The sequence below is a fragment of the Coptis chinensis genome, chromosome 1 (assembly GCF_015680905.1).
Source record: "Coptis chinensis isolate HL-2020 chromosome 1, ASM1568090v1, whole genome shotgun sequence".
Lineage (NCBI taxonomy): Eukaryota > Viridiplantae > Streptophyta > Magnoliopsida > Ranunculales > Ranunculaceae > Coptis > Coptis chinensis.
Genome location: NC_141456.1, coordinates 23,355,063 through 23,375,802, shown reverse-complemented (window position 1 = coordinate 23,375,802; position 20,740 = coordinate 23,355,063). Strand labels below are relative to the sequence as shown.

At 38.5% G+C, this 20,740-nt stretch overlaps 3 protein-coding genes and 1 long non-coding RNA gene across 4 annotated transcripts in view; 2 read left to right on the top strand and 2 right to left on the bottom strand.

Moving 5' to 3' along the window:
* LOC147523012 (paired amphipathic helix protein Sin3-like 3) overlaps nt 1-20,740 on the bottom strand; it is a 62,858-nt gene that overhangs the window by 29,170 nt on the left and 12,948 nt on the right. The gene's annotated exons all lie outside the window — the stretch shown is intronic.
* On the bottom strand, nt 9,432-9,775 carry LOC147523016 (uncharacterized). The gene is made up of 2 exons (XR_015195843.1): nt 9,615-9,775; nt 9,432-9,519 (listed from the first exon to the last, which is right to left on the bottom strand). It is a non-coding gene; the product is annotated as an uncharacterized LOC147523016 (long non-coding RNA).
* Nucleotides 16,577-18,185, top strand: LOC147523015 (uncharacterized). The gene is made up of 2 exons (XM_086569243.1): nt 16,577-17,534; nt 17,779-18,185. The coding sequence occupies exons 1-2, from the start codon at nt 16,577-16,579 to the stop codon at nt 18,183-18,185; spliced, it is 1,365 nt and encodes a 454-aa protein (XP_086425369.1).
* Nucleotides 18,735-19,741, top strand: LOC147523014 (uncharacterized). Its single transcript, XM_086569232.1, has 2 exons — nt 18,735-19,295; nt 19,381-19,741. The coding sequence occupies exons 1-2, from the start codon at nt 18,979-18,981 to the stop codon at nt 19,739-19,741; spliced, it is 678 nt and encodes a 225-aa protein (XP_086425358.1). The 5' UTR covers nt 18,735-18,978.

Sequence of the window (20,740 nt, the reverse complement as noted above, 5' to 3'; positions counted from 1 at the left end):
TCCTTTCACAAAAAGAAAATAGCTAGACATATACCCAACTTAAAGAAAACAATTGAAGTGGAGAAGATAAGTCAAACAAATTACCTTGCAAGTGTGTGGATTGGGTGAGTTTCCATGCTCACCACCTCCCAAAGTTTTGAATTTTGGTAAGTTTCTATATTAGGAATGAGTAAGAAGTGTTTGAAGAGAAGTATATTTGAGGGTGGGGAAAGAAAAAGAGTAGAAAATGGATAAAATTTGGGTTTGAATTTCAGTTTGAATTTGAGGGAGAAGCCAAAAAGTTGAAAAATGAGTTTTGAGTTTGATTTTGAGAGGGAAATTCAAATCAACCTAAAAAGAGAATAAATTGATTTCGAAATTTCAGAAAAACAATTGGGCAAAATATTGAATCATTAAATAATTGGTCGAAATATCAAAATTGTTTTGAAATATTGAAATAATTGGTCGAAATTAAAACTTAAATTCAATATCCTATTGCTATTTTGATGAATGGTATCCAGTTGCTAAAAATTGCTCAAACATTTGGTGCTCAATTGCTGAAAGTTGTTAGTTAGTCAGGTTGTTTTTTGTAAAGTGGTAACCAGTCACCAAAATGAAAACTCAAATTCGGGATCCCGTTGCTATTTTGTTGAATGGTATCTAGTTGCCGAACATTTGTCGGAATTTCAAGTACTCCACTCTTGTGTCATATTCATCATCTATGTCAATTACATATTCAATATCATTTTCTACATGCTCAATTGGTTTTTCTAACACTATATACTCATTAATTTCTTCAACATTGAGATATGGGTTGTTATATTGTGATAAATCACCCATATGAGAGTTGGGTAATGATGGATTTTCCATTTGAGATGAGGTAAAAGGTGAAGGTATTGAGAGTTAAGAAGTAGATGAAATTTGAGTTGAGTTGAGTTGAGTTGAGTTAAGAGTGTGGATGTAGATGATTGGAGTTGGGAGAGAGTGTAGTTGTATTTAGGGCGTGTATTTTGATGGTGTGTAGTTATATTTTAATGTTGTGTATTTTGATAGTGTGTATTAGTTAATGACAATAGGGCGAAATATTAAATTTTTATTGAAATAATTGGGTGAAATATTGAATTTATGTTGAAATAATTGGGTGAAATATTGAAATATCAAGATATCTAATTCTAAACCCTAAGCCCTAAATTGAAATATTGATAAATGGTATCTAGTTGCTGAAAATTGCTCAAAATTTTGGTGTTTAGTGGCTGCAAATTGTATTTGTAAAACTCAATTTCGGTATCCCTAATTTGATAAATGGTATCTAGTTGCTGAAAATTGCTCAAAATATTGGTGTTCAGTTGCTGAAAATTGTATTTGTAAAGCAGTAACCAGTTACCAAAATTAAAACTCAATTTCGGTATCCAGTTACGAATTTGATAAATGGTATTTAGTTGCTGAAAATTGCTCAAACTTTTAGTGTTCAGTTATTGAAAATTGTATTTGTAAAGTAGTAACCAGTTACTGAAATTAACATAAGATTGAGAAGATTACAACATTCTATGATTCCTCTTTTTTCCCCTTCCCTTTCACAATAATTTTTGTCCTAAACTCATGACATATGTTGTCAACTTCCACTTCCAATTCCGATGTAAACTTTCAATGTGCTTAAATTAGACTTAAATTCAACAAAAAGAAAGTAGTTAGGCATATACCCAACTTAAAGAAAACAATTGAAGTGGAGAAGATAAGTCAAACAAATTACCTTGCAAGTGTGTGGATTGGGTGAGTTTTCATGCTCACCACCTCCCATAGTTTTGAGTTTTTGTAAGTTTCTATATTAGAAATGGAGAAGAAGTGTTTAAAGAGAAATAGATTTGAGGGTGGGGAAAGAAAGAGAGTAGAAAAAGGGCTAAAATTTGGGTTTGAATTTTAGTTTGAATTTGAGGGGGAAGCCAAAAAGTTGAAAATGAGTTTTGAGTTTGATTTTGAGAGGGAAATTCAAATCAACCTAAAAAGAGAATAAATTGATTTCGAAATTTCATAAAACAATTGGGAAAAATATTGAAATAGTATTAAATTATTGAATAATTGGTCGAAATATCAAAATTGTTTTGAAATATTGAAATAATTGGTCGAAATGAAAACTCAATTTCGGATGTCGAGATATCAAAATAATTGAAATATTGAAATATCGAGATGTCTAACCCTAAACCCTAAATTGGGAATATCGAGGAATCTCAAATTTTAATACCATTACAAATTAAAATAATAATAATAAAATAGGTGTTAGATTAGATAATGAATATTAACTTCTAAATGTACTAGATGTTAGATACTAGATTCAAAATATAGTTAGGACTATATTGATTTTTTTTTTTTTTTTTCGAAATATAGTTCTATTATTGTTAGAACTGTATTGGCTAAACCATAAACATATGTACAGTTGCTACATACAAATTCTGAAATCATAAATAATAACCAAAATATTTTATTATGGAATGGAAAATGGGTTTAAATTATATCATTTAATCAAACTTTAATTTGTTGATAAAAATTTAGATGTTAAATCGATTCAAATAAAATCTAGTTAGAACTAGGGTGGCAGTTTTGTACACGACCCGCTAACCTGACACAAATCCGACACGAAATTAGCAGGTTTGGGTCGGGAAAAAAGGCTTTTGGGTCATTTAAAGGTTGACCCGCCGAATCCGTCAAATAAATGGATTGGGTTAGGGTCACATATATTAACCTGAGTAACCCGTTGGTAGACCCGATTAGTTCTCAGGTCTAATGGGTCGGGTCATCAACCCGTGATATGTATAAACTGTTTTAAGATAAGTGAATTATTTTTTAAAATCTCACTATCCCAACAACCTAAAATTAACGACTAAAAGGAGAAGGATTAACCGTCATATTGATTCATTTGATAAATATACATGTTTCGCTATTCAATTTTCATTGATATGTAATTGAATTATAAATGGTTTTTGAGAATTATTATATTTTTTTTGATAAATAAAATCATGAAATATTAAATATTTTGCATATAGGTTGTCTATGAATCCGATCCGGAACTGATCTAAAATCTCATCTATCATCCCAACTACCTAAAATAAACGACTAAAAGGAAAATGATTAGCTGTCATATTGATTCATTCGATAAAGATATGTTTCATTATTCAATTTTCATTAATATGTAATTAAATTATTGATGGTTTTTGAAAATTAATATATATATTTTTGATAAATAAAATCGTGAAATACTAAATATTTTGCATACATGTGAATCTGATCCGAAACTGATTTGAAATTGACCCGCTGGCTTAGAGGGTCACCTGTTGGGTAACCCGTTATATAGGCGGGTTGGGTTTGGGTTTGACAAACTCGACACGATTAATAATTGGGTCAGATTTGGGTTTGCTCTCCTAACACGTGACCCAAATATGACACGACACGAACCCGACCCAACACGTACGACCCATTGCCACCCCTAACACTACTACAGAATGACACTTATACCACTGTTTTTAAGTGTGGTATAAATATATTTACCACTGTTATACAACCGTGACAATAGGTGGTGTGGTATATAATAATAGCAAAACTGTGGTATATATGTTTAACGGATACCACGGTTTTGCAAAGAACCGTGGTTTGTAATACCCATTATATACCACGATTGTCAATATAACCGTGACATATAAGCTATTGAAACCGTGGTTTATATTACTGTATGTGTTATAATACCGTGGTATATAGTTATACTAAACACTACGGTTTATGCCAAACCGTGGTATATATATATATATATTAATAATAGTGCTAGTAGCAGTCTTCCACTTAAAAACAGAACTTGCATAACAAAATTTACACAGCCTGCCTACATACAACATTTCCATCTTCCCAACAAATTCCAAAATGTACAATAAACTATCAAACATTGCAAAAAAAGATAATAATAATAAAAAAAAAAACTTTCATTAATTTTTGAGTGCACTAAGAAAACAAACTTCAAATTCCTTTTCATAAATTAAAAAGGTAAGACCCATAAATTAAACTGGAGGGGTCCGAACATAGCTAAAACTCATCCTCATTCACTTCCGACTGAAACACTCGATTTTCCTGGATGAACTGAATAATATCGAGTCGAACACCGTCAAGTTCATCTTGCGTGTATGTCTCCTTCAGTTCTAAATTTGTTATCTGGATGAGTCAAAGCACAACATCACTACACCATAACAGCCTATTTGTAAGGGATATACATCCGTTACAAAAATGATTAGTAATGGTTATTTTCCGTCGACACAAAAGCGTGACAAATATTAGTAACGGATATTTGTAACGTTTATTAACCGTTATAAATATTACTAAAGGTTATAAAGTGTTACTGAAATTAATTTCAGTAACGGATGGTTTACCGTTATAAGTTATTAGTAACGGTTACCCAATTTGTTCAAGCGTCACTTTGTTTTTATATATCTAACGGTTTTCTATCCGTTACTAACTAATTGTCAGTGCAAAAAAAATTTTATATTACTAACGGTTAGATATCCGTTACTAATGAAGTATCTTTGTATAAAAAAAATTCTGTTGCTAACGGTCTTTATTCGTTACTAACTAATTTTCAGTGTATAAAAAAAATATGGGCCACCTGTACTGGAGAAAGACAGGAGAAAAAAAGAGTGGAGAGAAGACCTGGAGTGGAGGTGTGAGATAGTTGAAAGTGAGGAACTATCATCGATAGAGCTCCCTTGAAAAGAGGCAAGTGTTTTGTAATTGTTAATAAAACAACTCACTTTTACTAATATTGGCCAAGTTTCCTCTACCTCTCCCCATCACTTTACCAACAAAGATTTGCGAGGAATCAACATATCGCCTATTGAGGGAAGTTAACAACCCGAACAAGCGGGTTCCAATAATATGCAAAATATTTGAAAAACAAGTAAGCATAGTCAACAAATAAGCATAAAATACATACCCCTCGCATATGGCTTTGATGAATATGAACCATAGCCATTATCCCCAACCTTGCAAAAGAATGAGATCCAAGAAATAACAAAAGTTTAAATCACGATTCCAAAAGATGAAATTGTTGAAGGAGATCGCTCGAGAATAAATCATGTAAACAAATTACAACAAACTCATCAATTGGATGAGTAGCGGACCTTAGTATACAAATGGACCTTGAATCCTAGGAGAATCGCGATTGGCATGCCAATAACATAGAAGGCTACCAAATTAGTCCACGCGAGCCAAGTGTTGCCACCCACATCCTCTTGACACCCCCGCAAAGTCAAATATTGTGCATCGAGAAACAATTAGAGTGGAAGAAAAGAATTTACCATATACCACTTGCATATTACTCTCACCGATAAAACTCCTTATCGCGAGAATCAAATAATATGGAAATCGCTAGTAGGGGAGTCATTGAAGCGAAGTTTTTCTTAATTACGGTACATTTACTAAAAAAGCACCGCCCGAGATTATGACCAAAGATAAGAGATAGAACAACTACAAGAGCAAGAAAGATTGAAAGCTTGAGTGTCACCGACCGCGGCATTCTTAAGCTATCGGCATTCCCGCTCCTAACTCATTTGAAACTTCGCGTGATGTCACAGTAAGTCTATACTTTAGTACACTATCTAACAAGAAGGGTAAGTTTTTATTTGTTGAAAATGCTATATACCTAAGAAACTATTCAACATACCTTACAGCAAAGACTTCAAACCAGATGTAATCATAAACGTGATGACTTACGTGTTCACACTGCAGAGGTTACAAAAGTGATCATCCAACTAAGCTCAACAAGTTCTCGTGAGTGAAGAGTGAAGCAACCTTACCACATGGCAATCAATGAGGTACTATTTTCTGAATTCGCATCAACCCCGCTAATAACACCCGAAGTTCAAAGGCCCAAGATCTCCAAACTATGATAGTATGAATACCAAATAAAACAAAGTTTATACTTATCCCTAGTGGAAAATGAAAATATAAATAGAGTACTCTGTTATCCCGAAAGGAATCTTGCTCTTTAAAAGGAAGTCAACTATGGATTTCGTCATATGCTATATGATTACTCAACCTCTGATAGAGGGACAGCAGAGTGGACTATTATTAAGCCCATGACTGTACTATTTTATTTTATTTTTTTCTTTGGTTCTTTTTTTTCCCCGGTAAACAATGACTATGTGCGATAAAAAATGTAGATATCACAATGTCACATACCAGACCATCACGGCTGATGGGATTGCCAACTTCATGCTTGGAAGTACATGTTTGAAGCATTCCATCGAAAGTCATTCCCATGTATTCTTGAACTTCTCAGAATAATTCACATAGACCTAACATAATTACCGAGATCCACAATGATAAGCGGTGATAATGCTTGCTCCCTTGAAACCAAGAAAAGTGCAATAAACTAAGACATAAGCTAGTTCAACATTAAATGCCGGTGGCGATATTCTTGAACATCTCGGTTGTTTAGGGACTTAACAACTTTGCACAAGGAACAAAGCGGTTCAATAATAAACAAAATATTTGAAAAAACAAGAAGCATAGTTAACAAATAAGCATAAAATACATACCCTGCATATGGCTTTGATGAATATGAACCATAGCCATTATCCCCAACCTTGCAAAAGAATGAGATCCAAGAAATAACAAAAGTTTAAATACCAAGAAGCAACAAATAATGGCATGGTGTTCCAACTGAACAACTAGAAAAGGGCACATGAATAGTATAGATTATCATTCAAAGTATCCTCATTAGTCCAATTCGTCCTCTCCTGTTAAAACACTCTCTTTACATAAATCCATTCGATCACAAAACAATACATCAAACCATTTATAATAATGCATACCTTAATATTACGGAAATGAGGATGATCCTTACGAATGCCAGTATCAAATATCGCCATTTTAACTTTGGCACATGTATACCCTTTCGCCCATAATGTCTCAAATCCAAAAGTGATCTAACTTGTGATTTCTATATATATATATATATATATATATATATATATATATATATATATATATATATATATATATAAAATAAACTAGTCAAGTAATTAATATTGAAACTAAAACTAACCTCCATATTGACTGACCGACCTCTTTCATGTCTTTGCAAAGACGTCTCTGTGATTTTTTGTCATAACTAAAAGTAGTTAACGAGTCTCGTCCAAACTGTTTATACTAATCCTTGTAAATGACAAAGACATCACATCAGATCTAGCCAAGAATAAAGAGAAGAAATCACATATTAGAGGACACAGAGCGTTAATCAATTTCTCTAAGTGGAAAGTGAGTGTAAAATAGCAATAAATGATTCTAACACAAACCCATGTCCCAGTCACATAATTCTTAGATTCTGATAAATACAATTAAATGAAGACACAAACACACACACACACACACAAAAACTCCATGATATCTCTCTTTATATATGCCTTTAATAACTCCAATGTATTTCTCGACAAATCCATGGAAAACATCTATGAAAGCAAAAGAAAATATGGATTAAGTAGCAATCGACTTTACCTACTTGATACAAGCTCGGGGGCATTAATCCAGACTTTTGACCCGATAAAATCAGACTCATTGCATTAGACGAGTTATAATATCTCTCTAACTATAGTATAATATCTCGTTATATAAGGGTATTATGGAAGTGAACTAATGATCTAGATGGTGTTCTCGAGTTCTACATCATCGAAAGCATCGATTCTCAACCCAGTTTAATTATTTCAAATATTACAAAAGTAGTTTTATAAGTGTTGATTAACAAAAATAAAATGTATATCGAGCTAACTGAATAATGCATTATATGTTTCTCCTTGTACTAATTATCAGTTTATGTTACTAACAAACAATGAAGACTTGGAAAACTTAAAGCAAAGGAAGGAACCAATCTCATACACACCAAACTTCGAGACCTTATGCAGTTAAAGAAAGACCAAACTCAGCCCAATTATTATAGTTACATCTTTACAAACAAATAAATTTTCTTAGGCCTTATTCATCAACAATTAGACCTTATAGAAACAAATAAATTTTCTTAGGCCTTATTCATTAACAATTAGACCTTATAGAAACAGATAAATTTTCAAGATGTGAAACCCACTTACCCAAACTTACCCAAATCTGCAGATTTATACACTTGCTTGAAACCCCAGCAGTGACAAATCTAATTAGCTATTCAAACACCGAAATCCCAACCTTACTTTATCAATTGTCTATTATTAACATATGGAAACATAGTAATTAACACAATAAACACTAGAAAGGCAAAGCTACAATCATTAAGTAGAAGAGTAAAATAAATGAATATGAAAACCTTTGAAGAAACTAAATTGACCTGGGTTTCGGTCAGCAATGATTCCAAGTTGAGACGTTGAAGGGAAAAAAAAAACGTGTCTTTGAGTAGTGAAGAGAAACAAAGCTTGTAAATCCTAAGAAAATTGAAATTGAAATTTTTTGTCAAATAAAACCCTACACAAAAAAATCGGTGCTTGAAATAAATAATTTTTTTGATTTCATTACCTTGTTGAGATGTGAGAAGAAGAAAGAGTGAAAAAAAAAACAGAAAAAAAGAGCAAGTGGCTAATTGTGGGGAGCGGTGGTGGGAAGTAGAAAATTGACCGTTTCTTTGTTTTTGTTTTGTAAAGTTAAACAAGTGATGGGGAAGCAAGTCAAGCAACAGTGGTCTACTAAGCCCAATTCTGATCCCATAACCCACGGTCAAAAAGCGTTGGTGTGAATCTACAAACCCGAAAAAGCGCATGCCGACGGTTTGTCTCGTGGCTGTCACCCACGACCCAAGAAATAGATAAATCGTGGGTAAAGGTATTTAAATAGGCCTACCGAAGAAAAACTATTACCTACACTACTAAAAAATTGACATTTCCCGACGGATCCAAAATAGATATGCCTACGGATCCAAATCCATAATTCTATTGCTGATGTACAATATCCGTCGTCAAAAAAGCCCAGGCCCGTCACAGCCAACTTTTCATCTATTCCAACCCGGTGATGGTTTTCTTAGGGATCTAATCCACAGCAAATTGAACCCTAAAATCCCAAATTTCTTCTCGGTGGCTCTATTGTTCTTTAGACAATAAAAAATTCAGGAAAACCGTCGGGCACATTTAGGCTTGAAAATCTCCCCCCAAAAATTTCTTCTCAGTGGCTCAATTGTTTCAAGAAAAGAAAGTTTTGCCTTAATTTTTTTAAGACGGCGATTCCGCGATTCCGCTGTGAGTTTGAAGACGGTACTTTTCAATCTCAAACTTGATTATTCAATTATTTAAAATGAATAAACTTTAAATAGTTTGGTTTTGCAACTTGATTTTCTGTCTAGGTTCGAGTGATTATTCAATCTCAAACACAAACTTTCCTTCTCTCTCTGCAATTGTGGTAACCTTCTCACTTCTTAATTTGGTTTAGTATAATAAAATCGATTATTTGTTTTTCCTTGGCATGTTTTAATTTACAGCTTCTCGTATCTTTGCAACTTCATTTCGGTCTGTCTCCGCTCCTTGTAGAAAGCGACTGCAACATGGATACAGTTTTATTATAGCCAATACTTAAACACCTGAAATTCTGTCTTATTTGCAAGAGTTGTAGTAAGTAATAATAATGCATACCAGTTCCTTCCAATGACCTCCGTTGAAGAATACCCTGTCATACTGAAGAAGCCAGAGCTAGCGAACATTATAGGACAGTCTGGTCTGGTTGCATCTGACACAACAAATGTCTGTTGAAGCGAGGCCAATGCATCCTTCAGGTCTTGTGAGACTCTAGGACCACTAGATTCAAATCCATAACTTGATTCTTCGGATGTCCTTATGCATCCTGTTCCTGTTCCTGTTCCTCTCTCTTCGGAATTCTTACTTTTATCACCCGATGACTTTACACGCACGGACTTAGTATTACCCTCTTCAGTATAATTTGGGTGCTTGATTTTAGTGGTTTATTTCCATTGATTTTATTACCGTTTTATACCGAATTTAATTGCTAGGACACTAGACGTCTTCCTCTTTAATGAGTTTTGTAGTAGCCATATTCAGGGATGTATCACATAGGTACTGGGCCAAGAGATAAGGCCCAGACCGCAGTATGTGTTGAACCCAGAGAAAGGCCCAAGACTAGACTAGGCCCCATGAGGTAAACCTAAGAGAGGGATATAAAAAGGGAGAGAGAGGAGAGTACAAGGGGGAGGCTAACAAGAGAGGCAGAGGGGGGTGAGGAGAGAGGTGAACTACGGCGGCTTGATCCCGAAATGGGTACGTAGGCAACCAAATTGGTGCAGCCGATCCAAAATATAGAGTGAATGTGAGTAAAGTTAGAGATTGACGAGATTCGCGGTAAAGAGGTTGTAACAAATGGCGCCGTCTGTGGGGACGTCAGGACTTCGGCTGAACTGATAAATTGTTTTCAAAGTCAAATATTCGACTTGCATTCGTGTGTGGAGATCGAGAAATCCATCTGACTTTGTCTATGAAAGCAGTGGATCCGGCTGACTTTGTTGATGAAAGACAAAAAGAGAACACAGAGTCAAGGATCGAACCAACCTAAAACAAATGGGTAGGGTTTCAAGGTTCAAATCTCAACTCTCTCAACAACCGTCGGTTCATGGTTTTAAGCGTAGCGGGGAGAGCTGTTTTTGGTATAATGGCAACGGTAAAGATGGAGTCTTTTAGAGTGGGAAGAACTGGTTCGGCACCATTTTGGAAAACACCACACTTCTTCTTCTTCCCCACTTGAAAAACAAACATTTCTCCTTACAGATCAAATACCCATATCCTCAAAACTCAAAAAAACAACCTCAGTATTCAGATTTGTTACTCTTGTGGAGTGAATTGAAATGCTGGAAGAAGAAAACGTGTTTGATTGATAGTGAAAGCTTGTTGGACAGTTTTTGGGGATGGAAGTTTGATTAATGGGGATAATGTTTCATTAAATCAGTGTAAAATGAGGAGGGTATCTGCGAAAAGAACTTTTCCTAGGGGTTGTGGACGAAATGTCGTGGTTGCTGATGAGGTAATGAATGATGGTGGTGTTGATAACTTGAATGCTGGAGAGGGTGAAATGGTACAATCACTTGACTATGCTAATCAATTTCTAGAAGATCGTCGAGAATATGCCCCACAGGTGAATGTGCAGCTGAGTGATGCTAGTGTTGGTAATGGTTCTGTCGAGAAATCTGATGTTGAAGAGGGTGAAACTGTAGAAGTTGACTCTTGTAATCGGTTCCGAGAAGGTTCTGGGAAGTATTCCCCGACGTTTAATGCGGGCAAAGAAAGTGTTACTAATGGTTTGGATTATCGAATGAAGGATAAGGTCGAGAGTGCACTTGAAGAAGTTGATTCTGCCATGCAATTCTCAGAAGGTTGTGAACAATTGGGCCCACAGATTGTTGCAAAGCCAAGCGGAGAAGGTGTTAGTGCTACCATTGGTTTAGATTGTGAAATGAAAGTTTTTTTGCACAGTTTTGATGCAAAGGCGGAGAGGAGAAGGTGTTTCCATTGGTTTGGTTTGTGAAATGATAGTTAAGAAAGAGGGTGAACCTGACTCTGGCAAACAATCAGGAAGGTCACTATGGTCTGGAGTTCTTGAAATAGGTAGAAGTCTGGTTCCAGATGAATCACTAGAATTTCCTAGCACTTCAACATATGAAACTGTCAAGTCAATGAAGTCTTTGGGTCAACTGGTAGAACCGGAAGTGTCCAAATAAAAGAAAACTTTGGAAAGTATGGTAAATCCTTCGTGGACTTTGAACCTAAAATGTCGACTTGTCTAAGAACTTGATCGATACCAAATTGCTTGAATCCATGAGGGGTTCTAATTTGCCCGACTCCAAAGGTTATCCTAATGTCGCCCACGAAGAGAAAGAGCTGCCTAGTAGTCCGGGGATGCATTTGCGGTTCACTATGATCTTTCGGGCGGCTTTTAAACAAGTGTAAGGATTCAGAGCAGCCTCAAACATCATTCCCTACGTGAAGATGCCGAACGAGCACGATAGAGAATATCCTCAACCTAACCGATCATCGATTCGAGATTTTCCTGCCGGTACGCGTGTGGGAGGAGAGATCTGCTTGATCTTGAATGAGTGTCAAAACCAGGTTGAGTATTACCATGATATGAGGTGGGTGAAACATCTAGTGGAAATAACGTGTCGAATGTACTTGATGGCGGTAAGTTGAAGCAAGATGATATGGAGAAAATCTTTTCAAGCCTTCACTCAACCGTTGATACATAATCTAAATCGTGGCTTAAAGAATTAGCCATTATGGAAATTGTGTCAAAATAATCGATCAGATATGCAGAATTCATTCAAATCCGAACTAGTAAGTGTAAACGATATCGAGTTGAAGCAATGATTCTTAAAGAGGCCTAAGACTTGCCGAAGGGATTGGAGAGAGAAAATAGAATTATTCAAACCATCATAAGACAGCTGCTATTTGCTTTGGATGGACTCCACTCTACAGGGATTGTTCATAGAGACAGGGTGTTCTTCAGGAAGCAGAGCAAAATAACAGGGGGGGATAGTGGAGCAGTTCAAGAGAACGGCCATTAGATCTGCTGTTTCTCTGCATCCTATGTTAAAAGAAATCTCTGAGGGTCCAGCTGTTGGTGACAAGGGCTGCAGAGTTAATGACGAGAAGTTGGATAAGTTGTTAATGAAACTTGATGTTAGAGACGGAGTGAAGGCCAAGTTTTTCGTTAACATATTGGGACTTTGTGAATCTTCTGGGGAAAAGCTGCTTGTGTTATGCAAGTATCTCCTTCCAATGAAGTTCTTGGAACGGTTGGTCGTTCGCACCAAGGGTTGGAGGGTTGGCAAAGAGATCTTCATGATCAGTAGTTGTGTTTCACAGCCAAAGTAAGTGCATGAGGAATGTTTGGCTTAAATGCGCCAGAAAGATGTTGGTTCCGTGGTACATGTGAAAAAGGGAATCCTTCATGAAGGTTGCATAGTGATATGAAGGCGAAGTTGCATGCAAATCTAATAACTCGGAAATCCAGAGGAACAAAGAGATCTAGAGTTTGGGACCGAGATCAACAGATTGGCGTCCGAATACAAAATGGTAAGACGATTACGTAAGAGATGCGAGAGACATACAAATGGCAGGTTCAGAGAAAGAGAAAGATTTGCGCATGCGGAACAGAGTGGAGAGATTGAGCTGATATTTACTAGATGATGTTTGGTCTATTCTTATGTGGGAAGAGATAGAGATGAGCTGCCTTTAAGCCAGAGAGCGGGGGGGATGAGCCCTCCGCGGACCCTCGTGTCCGAATCAAACGTGGGGGAGGCTGAGCTGTTCCCGGATGGGCATTCCGAAGGAGAGCGGAGGGGTTCGAGAAGACCCTTCGTGGATATGTCGTGGGACTATCCGAAGGAGTGCGGGGGGGAGGAGCCCTCCGCGGACCCTTGTGTCCAAACAACGCGTGTGGGGCAGGCAGAGCTGCCTCGAACCGGCGACAACCCGGTCGAGCCCGCGGAGTGGGATGAGCCCTCCGCGGATCAGAGATGCTAAAGATACATGGGGCAATGAGAGAGCCCCAACAGGCGAGAGTCTGAGTGAGCCCGCGGAGTGGGAGGAGCCCTCCACGGATCAGAGATGCTAGAGATACATGGGGCAATGAGAGCCCCAACCGGGAGAGCTCGGTCGAGCCCGGGCGGAGGGGATGAGCCCTCCACGGATCAGAGATGCTAGAGATATATGGGGCAATGAGAGAGCCCCAACAGGCGAGAGTCTGAGCGAGCCCGCGGAGTGGGAGGAGCCCTCCACGGGTCAGAGATGCTAGAGATACATGGGGCAATAAGAGAGCCCCAACCGGCGAGAGCCCGAGCGAGCCCGCGGAGTGGGATGAGTCCTCCGCAGATCAGAGATGCTAGAGAGACATGGGGCAATGAGAGAGCCCCAACAGGCGAGAGCTCGAGCGAGCCCGCGGAATGTGATGAGCCCTCCGCGGATCAGAGATGCTAGAGATACATGGGGCAATGAGAGAGCCCCAACCGGCGACAACCCGGTCAAGCCCGTGGAGTGGGATGAGCCCTCCGCGGACCAAAGATGCTAGGGACACATGAGGCAATGAGAGAGCCCCAACAGGCGAGAGCTCGAGCGAGCCCATGAGTGGGGGATGAGCCCTTCAGCGGGACGTAAAGGCAAGAGACAAAAGGTGTCAAAGAGAGTAGCCCCGAGCTTGGTTGAGTCGCAAGTCGGAGATGCAAGAGATATCTGCGGACATGAGATCCGAACAACGGGGGATGAGCCCTCAGACACGAGATCCGAAGTCAAACCAGGGGCAAAGCGGGGTTACCCCTCATCGACTCCACCCGGAGCGTAGATAATGGGGGATAAGCCCTCTGGGACATGAGATCCGAGTCAAACCTGGAGCAAGTGGAGTTGCCCCTCATCCGACTCTCCACCCAGGCCGGAGACAACGGGGGGATGAGCCCCTCCGCTGACATGATAGAGATTTCTATGAAGGAGAGCTTATGCCCGGCGGAGACCTTCCGCGACATTGTAGTGAGTTATGAGAAGGAGAAATACAGGGGACGAGACACTCCGGGACATAGTGGTGAGTTCCGGAAGGAGAAAGGTGGTCGGGGAGGTGTACCACCGATATGGTAGTGAGTTCTATGTGAGAGGTGTTGGCTGGTTGAGACACATTGGGGCATGGTATTGAGTTGAAGAGAGAGAGCCGGGCGGGATGAGAGGGAGTGGAGTTCTTCTAAAGGGAAATGAAAGGGTGAGACACTATCGCGAGATATAGTAGTGAGTTATGTGAAAGAGAGCTTATGACAGGAAGACACTTCGCGGACATAATGGTGAGTTCTCTGAAGGAGAGATGGCGGTGAGGTGATACACTCCATGAGCCAGGGGCAGTGAGTTCTCTGAAGGAGAGATGGTGGCTAGGGTGATACACCCATGAGCAGGCTGAGTTCCGAGAAAGAGAGCAGGTGGCTGGGGGAGGCATACCGCTGATATGGTAGGGAGTTCTATGTGAGAGGTGATGGTTGGGTTGAGACACATCGTGGGCATTGTATTGAGTTGAAGAGAGAGAGTGAAGGGGATGAGACAGTGGAGTGCTACGAAAGGGAAAGGAAAGGGTGAGACACTCTGCGGATATAGAAGTGAGTTATGTGAAGGAGAGATTATGACAGGGCTGAGACACTTCTCGGACATAGTGGCAAGTTTTCGGAAAGAGAGAGGTTGGCTGAGGTGAGACACTCCGTGGACATAGTAGTGAGTTCTATGAAGGAGAGCTTATGGCTGGGTTGAGACACATTGTGGGCATTGTATCGAGTTGAAGGGAGAGAGCGAAGGGGATGAGATCCTTTGGGGATACGTTAATGGGGTATATGAACAAGAACTGATGGATTGAGTACTTCACAGACATACGGTCCAGTAGCAGAGTACATGGATACGAAATGTCCTAAGGAGGAAAAGACTACGTACAGTCACAAGATATGGTGGATATCTAGAGTTCAAAGAGAGAGACAAGAAAGTTTGAGGACTTCTCGGGTCCACCGTCGTCATCGCCGCCGAACCCGAGAGGGGGCAAATGTAGTAGCCATATTCAGGGATGTATCACATAGGTACTGGGCCAAGAGATAAGGCCCAGACCACAGTATGTGTTGAACCCAGAGAAAAGCCCAAGACTAGACTAGGCCCCATGAGGTAAACCTAAGAGAGGGATATAAAAAGGGAGAGAGAGGAGAGTACAAGGGGGAGGCTAACAAGAGAGGCAGAGGGGGGTGAGGAGAGAGGTGAACTACGGCGGCTTGATCCCGAAATGGGTACGTAGGCAACCAAATTAGTGCAGCCGATCCAAAATATAGAGTGAATGTGAGTAAAGTTAGAGATTGACGAGATTCGCGGTAAAGAGGTTGTAACAAGTTTTATCTCTCGTAAATCTCTCCCCTCATTCGCTCTCTTAAAAAAACTAAAAGCCCAAAAAAAAACAGAGCTCCCCTCTCTACTGCTGATTATCTATCCACTGCCGATTATTATTCATTACTTAAAACCACTACTATGAAACTAGATAAACCTGAAAACTCAGAAGAAGAAAATGGGAATAAAAAGAAATTGAGCTGTTTTGATGTGTTTGTTTGTTTGGGTGTGTTGAGATACTGGAGTGCTACTTCTAATATTATAAGTGATTGTGATGAAGTTTTCAATTATTGGGAACCTCTTCATTATGTGTTGTATAAATCTGGGTTCCAAACTTGGGAGTATAGGTATATTTTTTTTATATTTATTTGCATTTAATGTAGAAATTGGGTGATGGAGTTTATATTTGAATTCATGAATTTTTTAGCCAAGGGTATTTGTCTGTGTAATGTTTTGTGTATTGCTTTTGTCGATATTATAAATGAGCAATCTTTATATACTTGTCTGAGTGTTGTATGGTTTGATATATGTGTAGTGCAACTAGAATGATATTTAATGGAGTGATCAATGTCTGTGAATGAGAAAGTATGCTAGTCTCGTGATTTTCGCCTATATAAACTGGTTCATCTGATTTCTTTGTGCCTAATTATTTGATTTGGTTGATGCTTCTTACATACTAGCTTTTCTTTGTTATATATAGTGGTATGGATGCTTTCGCTTCATCGATAGATAAGAGTTGGATTTCCTTAAAATATCCAGATAAGCGTTTTATAGCTGGTTTAGAGAAATTTGTGGAGTTCACGAAGATACACCATCATAATAAAAAAGGTCATACCCATCCATGTGGCAAATGCCTAAACCAAGGCCCAGCCAAGACCCATGATGACGTCAAAGTAGATTGTTTTAGGCATGGCTTTGACGAAACATATAATGTGTGGTTCGTGCATGGTGAAGTAGCACAAAATCAGTATGTTGAACAAGGATTAGGTTTTCGTGATAATGCATATAATGAAACGGACATGGCTAATGCCCTTAACACTGTGGTGGGGGAACTTGGTGGTGATAATTTGGATACGCTAATGGGAGAACATAATGAACAAAATGACTTATTTGAAAATGACTTATTTGAAGATGTTAAGTTTAGTTCTAATTTGCGTAAGGCGATGAGTGAATTGTATGCTGGAAATAAGGACTTCACCGTTCTTAGATTTGTAGTGAAATTATTTAATTTGAAGATCACACATGGGTGGACTGACCAAAGTTTTACTGCATTGCTTCAACTATTTCAGTTGGTGCTTCCAAGTGGGAATAACACACCAAAAAATATGTATCATGCGGATAAGATAATCAAAGATTTAGGATTGAAGTATGATAAAATTGATGCGTCTGAAAATGATTGTATGTTATACTGGGGAGACTACAAATCTAAGGTTTCTTGTCATATTTGTGGGGTCTCGAGGTTTAAAACTTTAAGCATTGAGGAAAGAAAGAAAGGGGTTAGGTCTGGTGCTGCGAAGATTTTAAGATATTTTCCACTAGCGGATAGGTTAAAGAGATTATATAGAGTGGATTGGGTAGCAAAGGCTATCGTTGGCATTCAACTAGAAAGTCCCCTCCAGTACTTTGGGGCATCCAACACTCGGGGGGTGTGGAAGCTAATTGGTACACAATACCCGGATTTTGTTTGCCGAAGCCTCGAAATGTCCGTTTGGGGCTAGCAACTGATGGCTTCAATCCTTTTGGGTCATTAAGCTCATTGCATAGTTAAGTGGCTGTGATGTGTGTGACTTACAACCTTCCACCTTGGTTGTGCATGAAACCCCAATTCACTATGCTCACAACACTCATCGAAGGTCCAAAAGCAGATGTAAAGATATTCATGTGTTTTTGCAACCATTGGTCAAAGAGTTGAATGACTTGTGGCATGAAGGGGTAATGGTAAAAGATGCATCAAAAGGAGACATATTTAAAATGCGGGCTGTTTTGATGTGGACAATACATGACCTTCCAGCTTATGGAAATATCTCCGGTTGTAAGACTAAAGGAAAACTTGGTTGTCCAAACTTGTGGTCCAAAGATCTTCTTTTTTGGCTTCATGATGGAGGTAAGCATGTGTACATGAGAAGCAGACGTTGGTTGCCTTTGTTAGATGAAGCTAGAAATGATACAAGAGAAAGCACCTATGATAAAACTCAAGAGCTAGAGGAGCCACCAGCAAGGCTAACTGGGATCGAGGTTGATACTATGACAATGAACTTAAAAGCAAAAGTTGGGAAAGGCAAACGAAACACAATGTTACCGAAAGTGCGATGATAACCGAAAAATGAAGGTGAATCGTGGTTGTTTTACCAATAGGTCGATTCTTTGGGTTGGATTATTGGAAGTACATTCAGGTCCCTCATAACTTTGATGTCATGCATATCGAGAAGAATTTTGTGAAATCTTGATTGCAATGATGCTTAATTCGAAAGAGAAGACCAAGGATAATGACAAGGCACGCAAAGACTTGAAGCTTTTGAAAATTAAAAGGAGGTATTGGTTATCCCAGGTGAATGGTAAAACTGTTATGAAGCCGGGAATTTTTTGGCTTAACAAAGTGGAGAAGAAATGCTTTCTTGATACATTGCTCAATCTGAGTGTGCCCGTTGGTTTTAGTAGTAATTGGTCTAATATTGTCAAGGCTGATTCAAGTAGATTTAAAGGGATTGAAGTCACATGACTATCACATCTTGATGCAAAGACTTGCTCCCTAGAGCGATTCAACATGCCTATAGAGATGGCGTGAAAGGAAGCTCGATCCATCATCAAAAGCATTTGTACTTTTTTTGGTGCTTTATGTGCTAGAACAATAGATGTCGAAACACTCAATGTACTTGAAAGAAATATGATTAAGACATTGTGTGCACTCGAGAGACATTGCCCTCCATCACTTTTTGTTATCATGATGCATTTGCCCATTCACCTTGCTCAGGAGGCTCGTGAATGTGGTCCTGTTTGGGCGAGATGGATGTATACATTCGAAAGGTATTAGTTTTGTAATTGTTGTCTTGAAAATTCTGTTTCCTATTAATGTGATTCCTATAATGTGTTCCTTGTCGTTTAAAGGATGATGAAGACTTATAAGGGATCCGTCTCAAACAAAGCACGTCCCGAGGGCTGTATTGCGGAGCGCTACTTGAAAGAAGAGACCCTTATTCATTGTGCAGGCTATAAAGGAGGGGGTGGTATTCTAGAGAAACTTGATAGGATGGCTGAAAATGAAGCTCCACTTGTACCTGATTTGTTTGATAAGATTTATGATCATACTATCAAGGAGGTTGGGCCAATTGGTGTGGGTCATGGCTATGGGTTAGAAGGTGTTGAGTATGAACAGGCACGGAATTGGGTATTAAAAAGCCATGCTAAATATGATTATTGGCAGGAGTAAGTATACCTTGACATTATTGTTTGGAATTGCATACTAGTTTAATCAAATGCAATTTCTTCTAACATGTTAAATAATGTGTAGGAAGTACACCAAATTTCTTGAGGACCGGAGAAGAACCGGGAGGAAGAGGGCAGGCCATTTAAGGATACCTTTGTGTGATAATTTCACATCATGGTTGAAAACACAGGTTGAGTACATAGAGTCAAATGATGTCCAGTTCAAAGATGTTGTGAGAGGACCTACAGGTTTGGCAACAACATACACAAAGTATTGTGTAAATGGTTTTCTCTTTGTCACCAAGGATCATGAACGAGCACGAAGGAACCAAAACAGCGGTGTTAGCACAAGATGCATGACTACTTTTCGGTCTAGTGCTAAGGACAAATATCCAGTTGAAGACTATGTCGAATACTATAGTGTTCTTCGGAAAATTGTCCACTGAATCGAGGGGTACAAGCCCTGTTTTGTTCAAGTGTGATTGGGTAAAATGCTCCCAAACTGGTGTGAAAATAGATGTAGAAACAAACCTCAAATTGGTGAACTTGTCTAGCCTAATGAGTTCAGACCACATGGTGATGAACCGTTTATTTTCGCGGAGCGTCTTTGCCTGTTTTTATTCGAGGGATCCAATGGATCCCGATTGGCATGTAGTCATAGAGGTTCCAAAAAGTTGTATTCGATCATGATGAAGTGTAATGCGCTATCGATGATAGAACGATAAATATTAATATTGATATAGGAGGGCCTTCCAATATGGAAGCCGTGGAGGATGATCTAGTACCTAATGACCCAGAAGATGTGTTTGTGGTTGTTGAGAATAGGAGAAATAAAAAGAGACAAAGATCTAATAGACCTTAGACCATTTCTTTGTTGGTTATTGCATTATATAAAATTAAACTATTTGGTTATGTCCTTATGTCATTAAACTATTATAATTGATTGTGAAATGTCATCATGGGAGCAGAAAATCAGCACAAGTATAGGATTAATAACTTCTTTTTCCCTATGTTATGTTATTAGAATCTTATAATTTGGTATGATGCTCTCTTTGAAATGTCACTTTATTTTCTTTATTTTCTTTTGCTTTTGCTTCATGAAATTCCACATTTTATTTAGTGAACATGGACACTCACTACTCACCTGGTGGTTCAAACTCACTGGATGATGATCAGCTCAATGAAGACATGGGTAATTAATTTCAGTTTAACATTTAAGATTTCTTTTAATAATTATGTATGGTACAAGCTTAAAATGTTGTTTGTTTGTACAATGATGATGCCACAAACATTCCGAAGTTCATCCAGAGTCGCATCTTCTAAAAAAAGAGGCCCTTCAATTGGCATCGAAGAAATTGAGGGTCAACCACGTTCGAAACTTGTAATGCAGACTAACCGAAAAGGCCAACCAGTCACACCCATAGACGTTGTTAGTGAATTTGGTA

Bases quoted from the DNA above. Each gene is read 5' to 3' on its own strand.
- LOC147523014 (XM_086569232.1), top strand. From the start codon at position 18,979: ATGATGAAGACTTATAAGGGATCCGTCTCAAACAAAGCACGTCCCGAG. The intron at 19,296-19,380 runs GTAAGTATACCT...AATAATGTGTAG, and splicing joins AAATATGATTATTGGCAGGA to GAAGTACACCAAATTTCTTG.
- LOC147523015 (XM_086569243.1), top strand. From the start codon at position 16,577: ATGGATGCTTTCGCTTCATCGATAGATAAGAGTTGGATTTCCTTAAAA. The intron at 17,535-17,778 runs GTACACAATACC...CATTGGTCAAAG, and splicing joins GGGGGTGTGGAAGCTAATTG to AGTTGAATGACTTGTGGCAT.